The following is a 15,402-nucleotide window of genomic DNA, read 5'->3' on the forward strand; positions in this document are numbered from 1 at the left end:
TACGAGGAGTTTATTCTATAAAGGAGATTTACTTATATAATTATACTATTATAGCTTCGGTACTAGTTATATCGGTTCGGTATTAGTAAAGTTATTAGAGTAGCTAGAGGATATAGTATCTTACTACCTAACTAATACTTTAAAAAGAAAAAAGGTTATAAAAGAAGAGGAGAGCCTTTAAGATAATATTATATATAAGAATAGAAAAGCTTTAGAAGGACTTAGAAACTTTTATTTAACTTAGCTATATAGTATTAAGAATCTTAAAGGCTAAAGAGGAGAAAAAGAAAAGAGAAGAGGCTATAGTCTATCCTAAGTTTTAAGATAGTATATATAGTATATATAGTAGATATAGTATACGTTCTCTATCCTCCTATATCCTATCCTTATCCTAAGTTAGTCCTACTATACTTATAATACTTAGCGATTTAGCTTGTAGCTTTATATATAATTATAAAGATTCTTATAAAATCTTCCTTAATATTAATAATATATATAGGACTAGTAACTATACTACTTTAAGCTATAGGCTATTATCTTTAATTAAGCTTATATATACTAGTAGTAATCCGTATAATTTCGTTACTAAATAGTAAGCTACTTTAGACCTTATAAATTTAGCCGTTCTAAATACCCCGTTACTATCTAAATAGGCTCTAGCTTATTTTAAGCTTATAATTAATAGCTACTAAAGCATAAAAGGTTTCTTAAATATATATAAACCTCTAACTAATCCGGATAGTATACTTAACTATATTTTCGGTAAATTTATTAAATATAAGTCGAATAAAAAGTCTGTAAATATAGTAATCGTAGCTATTTCTACCTTAAAAGATACGAAATCTATATAAAATAACGATTAAGGTAGAGGTAGAGGCAGAGGCCGAGGAGATAGAAGCCGCGGTAGAGGCTCCGGATAAGATCGTAGCTAAAGTTAAAATAACTAGGATAATAATAATTAGCTATCGTATTATTATATCTACTATAAGCGTTTAATAGCTTATACTAGTAAGTAGTACTTCTTTAACCCTAAATCTAAGGGTACCTCTTAAGGCGGAGTTAATATAGCTATAGCTAGTACTTCTGATTTAAAAAAGGACTTAAATTCGAATGAGAAATCCGAAAATAAGATTTTAATAAGCTTCGCCGAAATAAGCTTATTAGCCGTTAATATTATAGCTATATTAATAGATAACGATAAATAGTATACTTAGATAGTAGATTCTAGCGTATTAGTATATATAATACCTTATCGTGTAAATTTCATTAATTTCACGCTACTTATTACCGATATAAAGCTTCTAAATAGTTATTAAGTATAGACTAAAGGATATAGTAATATTATCCTAAACTTTTTAAATAGAAATAATATTTCTAAGCTTAAGCTACTTAGAGTCTAGTATATTCCTTCTTTTAATATAAACCTTATTTCCTTATAATAACTTACAAAGGATTCTGGTATTAAGACTTAATTTAATAAGATATACGGCTTCCTATATAGGGGGGAAGAGCTTATCGTTACGGTAAAGTAGGAGAATAGTTAATATTAGGTTCGTACCTATAATAGTAATAGTCTTATTAATATACTTAGAGCTCTATCTATTTAACTATCCTATATATTTAGTAATAGCTATATACCTACCGTAGATTCGGCTATAGCTTCTTAAATCGGTAAGATTTAACCTATTTTAATAGACCTAGCTTATCGTAGAGCCTATTACGTAGGCGAGTAGAAGGTAAAGCGTATACCTAAATATACCGAAGGAATTAATATTAAAAAGGGATTCAGTATTAAGTATCCTTATCCTTCTTATATTCTTAGTAAGGGCTATATCTTATCTTTTAGATAAAGTAAGCGTATTAAGACTATACTAGCGTAGAAGCTTTATATTAATATTTAGGATCCTATCTCTATTATAGGTATTAGAGATAATCGTTATTTTATAATAGTTACCGATAATACTACTTACTTCTATTAGGTCTTCCTATTAAAGGCGAAGAGCGAAATTACTAATAAAATTCGTATATTAGTAACCTATTTTTTAATATAATTTAACTATAGAGTTAAGGTAATTTTAGGCGATAATATATAAGAATATATTAAAATCGCTACTTTTTACGAAGAAAACGGTATTATTTAGGACCCTATTCCCTCCTATATATCTTAGCTTAATAGTATTACAGAGATTAGGAATTATTAGCTTATTAAGCCGCTAATCGCTATATTAGCTAAAAATTAGCTTCCTAAATATCTATAGAATAAGCTACTTTTAGGTATTAATTATACTATAAACCGTCTCTAGTAGTCTACTATTAATATAACTCTATATAAAGCTTTCTATAGTAAAAAGCTAGATATTTTAAATCTACGTATACTTAGCTACTAAGCTTAGTATCTAATTCTAAAGGAATATAGGGTAGATAAGCTTTCTCTATATATAGCCGAAGTAAGGCTAGTAGACTATAGTACTAATAGATATTAACTCTATGATATTTATTTAAAGAAGATCGTAGTCTCTTATAATATAGTCTTTAATAAGAATACTATAAAGGATCTACCTAAGTCTACGTATAATCTCGATATAGAGCTAAAGTTAGTTCCTATATAATCTACGGCTTATTAACACTATTATATACTATCGGATTTCCTACTAGCTAATAGCGATTAACTATTTTAGCTAGATTTAGCTAATAGCCCTAATAAGCTAGTATAGCTAGTAACCCTATCTCCTTATATTCTAATAGGAGATCTACTATTATCTAAATAGTCTAATATACTACTTTTATTATTTAAACGCGAAGCCTAACTTAAAAAGCTTCGTAAATAGATTAAGCGGAGATTCGCCTATAAACAGAATAAATATATCGACGATAGCCCTTAAACTATAGAGGATAGTTCCGAAACTATTAAGGGTAGTCCTAGAAATATCGACGATAATCCTTAAACTATAGAGGGTAGTTCTGAAACTATCGAGGGTAGTTCTTAAACTATACCTAAGATAGGTCTTTAGCGTTCCTTACGAGTCCGTAAGAAGACTTAAGTAGCTATAGAGTTAGAGGAATATTTATATTCTCTTAAGCTTTTAAATATAGCTCTAGCTAATTATATTAAATACGCTACTTTTTTAATTCGTAGTATAACTATAGACTTATAACTACTTCTAAAGCTTTTATATTAAGCTTTAGCTTAGCTAACGCTATATAAACCGGATAGCTAGTAGGATATAATATAAAATTATAGTAAGGATAAATAGACTAAATAGATTAAAGCTATAGATAAGGAAATACAGAAGTAGCTAAAAAACGGTACTTAGCGTGTATATAATCTTCCTACTAAAGATACTAAAAAGACGCTTCTTCCGCTTCGATAGGTCTTTTATATTAAGGACGATAGGACCTATAAAGTACGTCTCGTTATAAAAGGATTTAAGTAACGCGAAGGAATCGATTATCTTAATATTTATATAAGTATAGCTAAAGCTTTAAGCTTTAAAATATTCTGCGTAATCGCTACGTATTTCGGCTAGTAGATATATTATATTAACTTCGTTATAGCGTTCCTTAATATAGAGCTTCTTAAAGAAATCTATATTTAATTTCCTAATAGTTTTAAAGAGCCTAGAAAATATAGCCTCCTTTTAAAAACCTTATATAGCCTAAAATAGAGTCCTCGCGAATAGTATAATACTATTTATAGGGCTCTTATAGCTCTTAGGTTTAGTTATTTATAAGCTAATTATTCGGTCTTTATATATATAAAGCGTAAGCTTTACCTTCTTATATATATTAATAATATACTAATTATTACGCCTTCGGATATATCTCTTATATAGCTTAAGGACTATATTTATAAATCCTTCGATATTACTAATAATAGTACCGTCACACGATTTCTTACGATTAATATTATTTAATCTATAGATAGTAAAGTTATACTTTCTTAGCTCACCTATATTCACAAAGTCCTCGCGAAATTCAACCTATAAGATATATATATAGTCCCTATACTATTTTATAATAAGGAGATCCTATAACTATATAAGGATACTACTACTTCGGCGGAAGTTAAAGCTTACCGTAAGATAGTAGGCTTATTTATTTAGCTAATAGTTAATACGCGACTAGATATTATATTCGTAGTTATAAAGCTTATAAGATATATATATAACCCCTCCGCGAAGTATATAATAGTATTAAAGTATATCTTTCGATATCTTAAGGGTTCTGAAATACTTACTATCGCGTATTCCTACTTACTAGACCCCCTCTTTAGATTTATTAATATAGATTAGGCCGGTAAATATACGGATAGTAGTATATTAACCTCCGGCTTCCTTTTTAAGCTTACGAATAGTATAATTACTTAGGCTTATAAAAAGTAAATATATATTACTCTTTCCTCTACAGAAAGTAAGTATATAGCTATATCTTTAGCTATATAAGAGGTATTATAGCTATAGCTTTTCCTTAAGGAACTTAATATAGAGTCTCTTTTATAACTTCCTACTATAATCTACGAGGATAACTAAGGCGCTATTTACCTTACTAAAAGCTATAATTTATACTAACGAACGAAGTATATTAACGTTAAATACTATTATATTAGAGACTAAGTCTCTAGGGGGGTATACAAATTTATTAAAATCTCTACTATAGAGTAGGCCGTAGATAGCTTTACTAAGCCGCTATAGCGAGTCTAATTCGAGAGGTTTCTATACCTTTTAGGTATAAAAAAGCTCTGATTTAACGGCTATTCAACGGTTTTTTAATAGCCTTTATAGCGAGCTTAATTCTAAGGGTTTAAATACCTTTTTAAGCTTAAAAAGCTATATTAAGGCGTTAATATATTTATATAATCACTTTTCATGTTTTTCGTGTTTTGAGTGAGATTAGTGGATCGAGGTCCAGGGGGGTGTTGAGATAGCTTAGTGGTTTGGCGCGTCTTACCAGCGTGGTGCGCGCCCACGCACACCACCTTCGTAGCTTAGATAGGCACCTCTCACCAGATGCAATCTCACCATTCCTTTCTCCCCTCTTTTGGGTCTGCTACGTTCTCCCAGTAGCCTCCAATACCATGATTACCCAGAGGCTCCTGGAACAAGGCGGCGATATCAACGTACCAGACTTTGGTGGAAGAACTCCCCTTGGCGTTGCAATTTCCAAGAACGGTCTTGAAATGCTTACACTTTTGATTTTTCACGAAACCTTTTTCGTTGGAAAACAAGACGTCGCCCACTGTCAAAACTACGAGCTACCAATCTGGTTAGCTGCTGCCTTTGATCTCCCTGAATTTATTAATATCCTTTCGTCCTCTGGCGCCGATATCAACGAGTCTGACAGGAACGGGCAGACACCCTTGCATATCTCCGTTAAATTTGGCAACGCTGCGTCTATCTCGAGGCTACTGGTCTATGAATGCCTGTACTTCAATACCCAAGACCGAGAGGGAAGAAGCGCTCTACACGTCGCCGCTGAAGCTGGATTGTCAACAATCATGAGAACTCTTCTCGCAAGGCCAGGAATAGACGTCAACCTCCGTGATAACACAGGTGCGACAGCACTTTTCAGAGTGATAGTGAAAGGATCAATTCCCCCTATTGTTCTGTTACTGGCAGAAGAGGAGGTAGATATCAACTCTGCTGGCCCGGAAGAACGCACGGTACTTATCAATACAGTTCAACAGAGAAGCTACTCTATTGTATGCTTACTTCTTGATCGCAAAGATCTTGATGTGGATGTGCAAGATGCCGGTGGCCTAACCGCTCTATGTTGGGCGACGTGCTTAGGTGACGTAGATATGGTAAGCCTGCTGCTTAGAAGGAGAGATATCTAAGTCAATGCGCACGGAAAGTCGCTAGTTTTCATTACCGCAGAACGAGGCTACGTACAAATACTTCAACAATTTATATCCAAAGCGGAGATTGATCTGGATTAATATTAGTGCGGCCTCACCCCGCTTCTCACGGCTGTTAGGAATGGTCACATTTCTAGTGCAGCTCGTCTCCTACAGCAAGGCAACCGATTAAATTTCAACTCAAAAGATACGAACGGCAACTCGGTATTCCGTATAGCAGCTGCAAATGGCTCGATAGAGCTAGTCAGACTGATGCTGATGGATCCTCGGCTCGAGCTGAACGCAAGAAATAATGCAGGTCAAAGTGCATTCTGGACCGCTGCAAGTCACGGACAGGAGGATATCATGAGACTAATCTACAATGACTCTCGGACTCAGACAGACTTCATTCAGGACACGATTCTAGCAGTTAATCGTCAGCGACTGCTTTCGGGTCCCAGCGCATTGGCGTCGATCTGAAGATCTTATGTCGCTACTCGTCCTGATGTCTGATCTTTTCGAGGCAATTGTGATGTAGCGAAAAATAATAGGCGGTATAATTACTACCTCTAACATTTGAAGTACATAATGGGCCGGATGGTGTAGTTGGTTATCACGTATCGTTAACACCGATAAGGTCCTGGGATCGAGCCCCAGTCTGGTCACTCTTTTTGACTTTTTGTGGAAGCTTGTCCGTCGCCTTCTATGGAGGAGCTATACGTAATTGGGCAAAGCACGAGGGTAACTAAGTTACAGTAACACCTCTCGTTTAAAGAGAAACTCGCTTCTTCCCCCCTCCCCTGATTTATTCACACACACATCTTCTGTAGCCGCTGCTCACCATATGAGTTTCAAGAGTACTACCAAGAAAAATAATTTCAAATAAACGGGGTAAAGTCTGCCTCGGCGCACTTACGAGAGCTGCGACTACGTTACGAGTTGAATCTTCGGTCTAGTCAGCAAGAAGAGATCCATAGTGATTTCAAAGCACGGTGTAGTGATCGTACAGCAAGTATCAATGCAGTATACAGAGTCAAGATAAGCACAAACAGGTAGGAAAGTGCTGGCGTCGCCTTCGTAATCCTCTCAAGGGTTAACCTTGAGTTTCATCTTTAGGTCTGTTGAATAGAGGGCGCAGAGGAGACAGGATTGGTTGGCCGAATTAAGATAGAATAGGTCATACTTCGTCCTTTCTGACTCACCCGGCGGCTCACACCTGGAATGTACCACTCTAGTGCTTGAAAATCATGGCGTTGCCAGCTCCAACCGAGGCACAAGCGTTGATAAGACCATTCGCCGTGTCTTCACAGCCCATCATCTGTGTCATAAGGTCCTTAAAGTCGGCCCCACTAATCGTGGTTCCAGTAACTCCACCACCAATACCGCCAGGGCCGTTAATATTCTGGGTGTTTCCGATAGCCAGAGCACAGTCGCCCGATTGATACATGATGCTTGCAGAACTAAGGGGCCCTATATACACGACACAGATAGCGTTCATAGGGTCTGGCACAAGATGAAATTTATCAATAAACCCCTTTTTAGTATATTTAAGAATGGCTAGATCTGATTGCCACATACCCATCACATTAGCGTTCACATCAATCTGGTTAATAGCGGCTCGGCAGTCGTTGGCATTTGCATCAGATTAACCGTCGCAGCCGCAGGAAAAGAGCCAGGACTTGCGCTTGTCGACTGCAGCGCCCATGCAGACAGAGGCCAGGGTGATAGTGAAAATGAAAGCTGGAGTGAAATGCATCTTGAATTCAATTTGAAGCGTTTGCCTTGAGAATCGTGGATTATGCACGTAGGGTCTTGCGCGAAGTTACGCCGATGATTGTAGTGATAATCGTATTCGTCTCGGGTCTGTACACTTCAGACAGCACCCGGGGACCAGAGACTCTGACAGCTTTTATATTTCGAAACGTTCATCTAGAATGTGCTGGCTTCTACGCTTACTTAGGTTCTAGGATGACGCTTGCTCATTCGAGAACCATTGAGGGTGACGTATATTGCTGGCGCGACTCAAAGAAGGAGCTCAATCCTTCGAATGATCGCATGACGTATTTGTAGCGCTCGGAGTGATGATTATGAACCGGAGCATCCATTGAAATCTCACCAAATTGCTCAAGAGACCATCTCCACAATCCTGGCATACGGTGTGGAAGTATAGATCTGTCGTGGATATTATGTTGTGGCCAGAAAGACCCCTTGTGGATCGAAAAAAGAGAGAACTGTATAGGAACTCGTTCAGGCTAGAAGCTAACGTCATAGGCGTTTGTTCCCTCCCTACCATCGACTGTCACTTGAAGCTTAACGGCCCATTCAGGAAAATGATAGGCAGTGCCTAAAGCCGCACGTTGCCTTCTGAAGGCGTCCCCACTTTAGAAAGTATGAAGCCTTGCGACCTCAGAGGCGTATCTGGAGGCAGCATAGATTGTGTACCACGGCCCAATATCAGCATACCACCCCCCCGGTATCAGCACGGCCCCCAAATCCTTAGTACTAGTAGTTGTTGAGATAGCTTGGTGGTCCGGCGCGTCACACCAGCGTGGTGCACGCCTACGCACACCACCACTAGTAGTTTAGATAGCACCTCTCACTAGTTACAATCTCACTATCCCTTTCTCCCCTCTTTTGGTCAGTGCTACGTTTTCCGAAACTCCCTGGTAGTAGTATCACACTAGGGACAATTATTGCAATGTGAATTCGCCTTGACGACCAGTGATATTAATAATAAGACTATAGAACATATTGAATACCACAAGCCTCGATGAGGCCGTAAGGAGTGAGTGAGACCGTCAGAAAGGGATGTCGAGGCTTCCGAGGTCGTTGAGGCCGTTGAATGACCGGAAAGAGATTCGATAATCGAACAACGGGGCTATCAAGAAAGATTGCCGAGGCTATTGAGAAGACTAAGGCAGTCTTGGAGAAACCAGCGACACGGTCGACGGAAAGGAATGCCGAGGTCGTTGAGGCCATTTGAAGGAACAGAAAAAGACTTGGAAGCACAAGCGACGTAGTCGCGTAGAAGAACAGAATATACATCGCCAAAGGGAGGTGCCACGATATGGTCGACGAAAGCGAACAACTGGGGCGTCGGAAAAGCCTATGGAAACCTTGAGAAAAACCTTGTAAGGACCCAAAGGCGAGAAAGCGAGGTAAGACGACGCCGCGGAAAAGAAAAGACGAGACCACAAGAGGGGAGCTAACTAGTAGCATCCTCTTGGGCATTCCGCGCACCGGCACTAGGGCTCGGAGGGCGTGTCCAAACGTCAACGACCCGATACCCCGAAGGAATCACGGTAAAGTCAGCAATATCAGAGCTTGGATCAGCTCCCTCAGCTCCTCCTCCTTCTTCAGTCGATAGCCGCTACAAGATAATTTCTTGCCTAGGCGGTCCGGGCGGCTTAGGCCAGCCGCACAAGATCTTCGATGGCAAGAGCAAAAGCGGACCGAATCCGAACAGTCGTTCCCACCTCGATCGATGTACAGCAAATTCGACGTCTCTTAGCTAGGTGCCGCTCTCCGCATCGGCGCGAGTCTTGACCCTGTTGAAAACGACATCAGTTTGACAATACATCTCAAGGTTTCCATTGTCTTCTTTTCGGTATAAGTATAGAAATGTACACGTACCTCGCCCAACGCCTGAATAACAGACAAATTATGAGACCGACAAATATAAGCACCGCAACAAGGCAGACGACAATCAGTATGACCAACTAATTCCCGTTCATGCCGGCAGGGGGTTGGACAGTAGCCGGTTAGGCCGGCGGAGGGGTCTCGCTGGTTGATAAATTCATTTCTGTTGTTGATAATACAATTTTCAAATTGTTGTTGAACAATTTAATTGTAAGAAACAATATGTTAGATGGATGGAGAGGAGAAAGAGAAGAGGCCGGGAAAGTGGAAGGAAAACGAGGGTAAACAAACCAGCATCATTTTGATAGCAAAAAAGGAAGGCGCGGATGCCTGCCTCTTCTCAAGTTGTTTCTGTTATGTTATTTACATCGTGACTGCCGTCATTGCAAGAGCCTTTTTCAGTGTCTTTGTGATGCATCAACCAAGGCTTCTCTCTCTCTGTCATTCTAGGAACGACCGTATCGTCTCATGAACTCTTCTTGATCAAGTAGATGCTCCCGTCCATGAACCCTCCGGTCCACGAGTACGATAAGCCGCCAGCGATCCTGTGAGCCCTTTCTCTTCTGGCGACATCCTAGCAACGACAAACCTTTTTTCCCAAGCAATTAAACTAGAACAACCACAAATAGAAGATAATCATTCGCATAGACACCGTTATCATCCTCTCAATACTTCAAAGTTCTAACGGAGTGAGTCGCAGCATCAGTACGTCTCCATATTAGATATAAATTCGCCACAGTATTTTAACTCTTTGCATTTTGCCTGTAAGCCTCCCAAACGGTTAAACATTTCAATACTGAATAACCAGGTCTCTTTTCTTCTCGCCGTCGTCATAGGTTACCTCCTTGTAGCGGTTACCTCTGATTTGTTAATATAGAGCACGCCGATCAGCTACTAGTAGAAAGTGAGCAATATACAAGTGGAGCAGGAAGCTCAGGCTACTCCCTTGTCAGTGGCCTAACGAACGTTTCGGGGCATTCCTACTTCTAATTAACCACTGGCCGCATCTGTTACGAATCATGTTATTGTACTGAAAGGCGATAAACGCTTTTAGATACGGGCTTGAGATTCTGGGTTGAGGCGGTAATGTATCCGTCATCAGGAAGGGCAACTTCCTGGTCGCTCACTTAACCATGCGCTTCCCGCCTCTCCATCTTCGAAAAAACTACAGTTTCAACCTCACTTTCTGGATTCCAGAAATTTTTCCCATTTACTTACCACATCCTGTTCCAACGCTTACTATCTCCTGTTCCAACGTATCTTGAAAATGGCAGGACTCAAATGGCACCGAAACTCGTATTCTCCACCGGTGGGATACGAATTACGACACAAGGGAGACTATGTCGATCCAAAAACACTTATTGAATTACTCTTGACTGAGTTTAAACTCCGTGGGCTCAGGCAAAGGGAGGAGGCGATCGCTCAGCGTATCAAAGTCGCGGAAAAGACCAAGGGCATCGGACATAAGACAAGTACCGAGATTGAGTGTTTGGATCAACAGCTTACGGAAACGCAGACCGAGTTCGCAACTGAATCGTACAAGTTCTATTCTCAGGTCTCAATGTTGGCTCCCTTTCTCAAAAAAAAATGGGATCGATTGAGACGCGATAGGAAATGGTTTATGCGCCAAGAATTGGTCCATGACTGTTCAGAGCGTGGTGGATGTTGCAGTCGGGCCTGTGGATGCTGCTTGAAACGAACATCTCTCGAGGGACAGGGCCTTGGTCACTGTACCCCAGAATGCTGGTGCTGCGAAATCTCACGAGGCATTAAACTCACACCCTGTCAAAAGGATGAAATCGCAGCCGATCTGGTCAGAAGGCTCAGAGCAAAAAGGTCCGCGTTCTTGGTGTCGATGGCGGACAGCTTTCTTCGCCGGCGCTGAGATCAGAATTGTTGGCGTTTAAACTCATCTCCGGGACGATTAGCTTATCTTTGGCTTCGACATCTCCCATCTAACACCTGAATATGGAGGCGCAGTAAGGCTACTTTTCAAAGGACCGTGTAGCGGTCGCTGCGGTGAGTAGGTGTGATCGGATGTCTCAGTCACTCTGATCCATGGGCCCGTGTTCTGGGAACAGTATCTAATGATTTAGCTAGGGAATTGCTTGAAAAGCACGTACACTAGATTCGGTCTTATACAGTTGGGGCTTCCAAACGAAAGGGCGCTGGAATGGCTTGTGTTCATCTTTACATAGCTCATCAAGATGCTTACATTCAGCAGTGGCTCTTGGATTTTCAAGATGAAGCCTTAGACCAGCTCAGTTGGTCAACAGTAACAACATCACAAGGTACGAGAGCTGACGAGATAGACCGACAGCTGGAGGTCAACCGAGTGTGCATCAAGACCATTCTAATGGGATGAGGGTTGCGCTACTCAGATCACACAGGCGTATGTGGTCTCGTTTATGTATTTTTCCCACACGAAGTGAAGAAAATCGGGCATGTAGCATTTTCGGAGATAATGGGTGCCGGAGCTAAGCTGTCCCTGTCCCCTCGGCAAAAGAGTGGCCGAACTGGAGGGGGACGAGGAGGAATAGCCCAGTTAGTCTCATGAGCCGCATATAGCAATGACTAGCTTCTACGATACCATCGAGCACTCGTAAGACGCGAATTATACTCTATGCATCTGGACCCAAGCAATTGAATAACGTCACTTACTGGTCTCATTCCCTCAAGCGTTAACGAACGTTCGTGTCACCTTGGGCCGTGTGCTAAGGTCCAGTGAATCGCTTCATTGGGGCAAAAACAACAAGTATCCGCGTCGGACATTGCACAGGCCACAGAGTGATACAGGCCGAGGACCGACCGGCCTAGTGCAAGGTTATGACCGTGGCGTGAGTGGGTAAGGTCATGATTTGCTGCCGCGCAGGTCATGGAGAAAATAACAAGCATAAGTTCTAGGCAAAACAAACTTACTCCAGATTCTGGGGCCTGTGCCCACTTCGGGAATAAAAATTGACGTTCTGACTACCTATTTTTAAGCTTCATATTAGCAAACTCTGTTAGCTCGCAGCTCCTATCTAGAATACGTAATGAAAGGAATTAGGCGACGCTATCATTAAGTGGACCAAGTAATTGTTATCATAGAATCATGCGAAAGAGATGTGATGGGTCACGCCATCGACAAAACTCCCGCAAGGTTCAGCCACAACAATGTTCTGCATTGGTCTGACGTGAAGATAAATATCACCAAAAGGAGACAGTAAGAACAAGTACGAGAAATTGAATTCCACGACTAGAGTAACTGGTCTGCGGAGAATTCAGGCAAGTTAAAGAGAGTGAGACGTAATGTCTTTTATCGTGGGTATCGATGGGGCTCGAGCAAAACACAAGATTATCCGCTCAACATGAGCAGAATGGCCAATTGAGGTTGGCAATCGTTGTGATCTGTTTGTTTGCACGGCTTGTGATTCTGCCACTCACCACAGTCCATAGCTTAGGTAGAATCACTCCCCCACGGCAATCTCACTCCTCATCCCTCTCACACATCGATACTGCTGCCCCTACCGTAGCCGTATCTCATCACTGTTGATGAAAGACCTTAATGGCTGTCTCAAATTGTAGATTTCGTCAACCATCACTTTGCTTTGCCAAAAAGGGAAGGCTCCCAATCAGGCCAAGCACCTTATTCATAAGGCAATGTAACCATGAATCAGGTGCCATATCCCACCAACAATAAGCCCGATAGACCCAAAAGCCAAGTCTGACCGCGGCCAGGTTTATTCCGCTCGGGCAGCGACGATTGCGAGTCATGCCAGGGCTCAGACAGGTCGTGTCATAGAGGAGCCGAGCCACACCAAAACCACCAGCACGCACGTCTCGAGATCTTCAAGTCCGACGGGACCGATCAACACCACTCGGGCAGTACGATGGCCGTAAACAAAGATCATCAAGAGTGTGTCATTGCAAGTGGAAAAAATCTGACTGTTGGAAAGACCGTCTCAAATCCGCCCTCGAACTTGCATCCCGAGAGTTGATCAACAAGATGATGATGATCTCTCACCTCAGTAGAGATTCGCCCTCGTAGATATCCTGTCCCGTCTTGTGGGGCTCGTAAGGCCGCGCCGCATCTACGGATCTCATCTTTACGCGGCGTCGTCTTGCCTGTCTTTCTCGCCTCCGGGTTCTTGCAAGGCCTTTTTGACGTAGGTTTCCCTGGAGAATGGAGCTGCGGATAAAATGCTAAGCAACTAGCACGATATACGCTGTAACCGTACCTCGCCGATCGTTGCAGGCGCATCCCCTAGGTACAAGTCGGAGCTGAAATTGACCTGGGGCCTGGCGTCTTGAGAACCTACCGCTGTGGAATGACCAACCCGGGAATATATTTCAGAAAACAACATGTTTGTCCTGGAGCTCTACCTAGACATGGATGCGCAACAGGCTACTCAGCTCCATAAAATGACGTCATTCGCAGTCAGAAAAATTCACTGATTCTTTTACCTTGAATTTCTCGGGGAAACAGATATGCAATCAGTACTAGAGGCGAAAGCGATCAACTTACAAGAATACAACGTTATGTTGATTAAAGCGGTTCATAGTTTAATAGTTGGCCACTTTACCAACCACCTGGCCGGATGGTGTAGTTGGTTATCACGTATCGTTAACACCGATAAGGTCCTGGGATCGAGCCCCAGTCTGGTCACTTTTTGCCTCCTTTGCCCTCGTGAGTGGAGTTCGATGTCTTCTTTTTGGTAGTGCTCTCAAGACCTTGTTCGTGGCGACGCCGTGCATGGTTCTATCAATGGACCCGTTGCTTCTCTGGAAGTTCTTTTCTTCATGCTCAGTGCGTTTCGCCTCTGTATGCATAGTGTTGATGAGGAATTGTTGCTATTGATCCAGGTCGCCGAGCTTTAACACTTTCAAAGCGACCGAGCGATCCTCCGAGATGAATACTCTAGACGATTACTTTCATCGAATTATTCGGGAAAGGCTTTTCAGGAGTCGTCAATTCTTTGATAAGACAAAGAGATCACGAGAACGCTAGGTCAAACTTGCTCTAGTGGTTTGCCTCCAGATCCACAATCCTCAGCAATGGGAATTGTCCTTACAGACCACGTACCACCCATTCTACTATCATTGACTTTCTGGATTCGTGGAGTGGATTTTTCTATTCTAAGATTCCTACTGTGTCTGTTATTCTCGCTAGCAGCTTATCATCAATGGCGCTCTCACTAGTGAACACGGAGACTGCTCGTCCGACGGGTGCAGTGGGCTTTTTGCTCCTGACTTTGGGAACCACGGCCGACAGGGCAGCGGTGACATTTGCTATGGGTCACATGGACGAGAAGTCAGTGGACTTTGTGGGGCCGGCCTAAACGGGCTACCATCGTACAACTTATGCCGACATCCTAGCCGCCGTTTCATACTTTCTGAATGACTACGCCGATGCCAAAGCCGACCCTACGAGTCTGCATGACCTTTTTCGGTCGGCAGGCCCCTCTAGCTACGGATCGAACTACTCGAAAATCCTGGCCCTCTTGGCTTGGCAGGAATCCTGCAGTGTGGAGGTGACAATCCCCAACGAGTCTCTGAAGAAAGGCAACACCCATGCTTTCATCAAGGGATCTCTAGTGATAGCAATATTGACACTGTAGACGCCATTTACGCCATCTCTCCTATCTTCTATATCCTTAGCCCTGACCTCTTCAAGCTACCTAACTCACTGCTCTCGTCTTCAAGTATATGGGTACACCGCTTGCTATTTACACCATACTACCAAGCTCTTCTACCGCTTTGCCCTCTTGAGACTAATGGGACAGTTCTTGCGCCTAACGGCCCAATTCACAACACGTCTTTTCACGAACGCATTTTATGGTCTCCAAGGCTTAATTGCTGTGTCGCTCTAATCCTCAAACACCTCTTGACTTGAAGTTGACAATACATCCTTATCCTCTGCAAACCTTAAAAATGCCTAAGCGCAAGCA

General features: G+C 41.7%; 2 protein-coding genes across 2 annotated transcripts; one reads left to right on the forward strand and one right to left on the reverse strand.

Annotated features, from left to right (window-relative positions):
- Positions 1-5,176: 5,176 nt before the first annotated feature.
- Positions 5,177-6,026, forward strand: N7539_001308 (ankyrin repeat domain-containing protein; the record flags this gene model as incomplete). The annotated part of the gene is made up of 2 exons (XM_056930911.1): positions 5,177-5,800; positions 5,874-6,026. 2 exons carry the CDS (start codon positions 5,177-5,179, stop codon positions 6,024-6,026), a joined length of 777 nt encoding a protein of 258 aa, XP_056792942.1.
- Positions 6,027-7,064: 1,038 nt separating this feature from the next.
- Positions 7,065-7,589, reverse strand: N7539_001309 (uncharacterized protein; the record flags this gene model as incomplete). The annotated part of the gene is made up of 2 exons (XM_056930912.1): positions 7,065-7,336; positions 7,484-7,589. 2 exons carry the CDS (start codon positions 7,587-7,589, stop codon positions 7,065-7,067), a joined length of 378 nt encoding a protein of 125 aa, XP_056792943.1.
- Positions 7,590-15,402: the final 7,813 nt, after the last annotated feature.

This window comes from Penicillium diatomitis (assembly GCF_028827545.1).
Source record: "Penicillium diatomitis strain IBT 30728 chromosome Unknown utg000002l_segment0_segment0, whole genome shotgun sequence".
In the NCBI taxonomy this organism is placed as follows: Eukaryota; Fungi; Ascomycota; class Eurotiomycetes; order Eurotiales; family Aspergillaceae; genus Penicillium; species Penicillium diatomitis.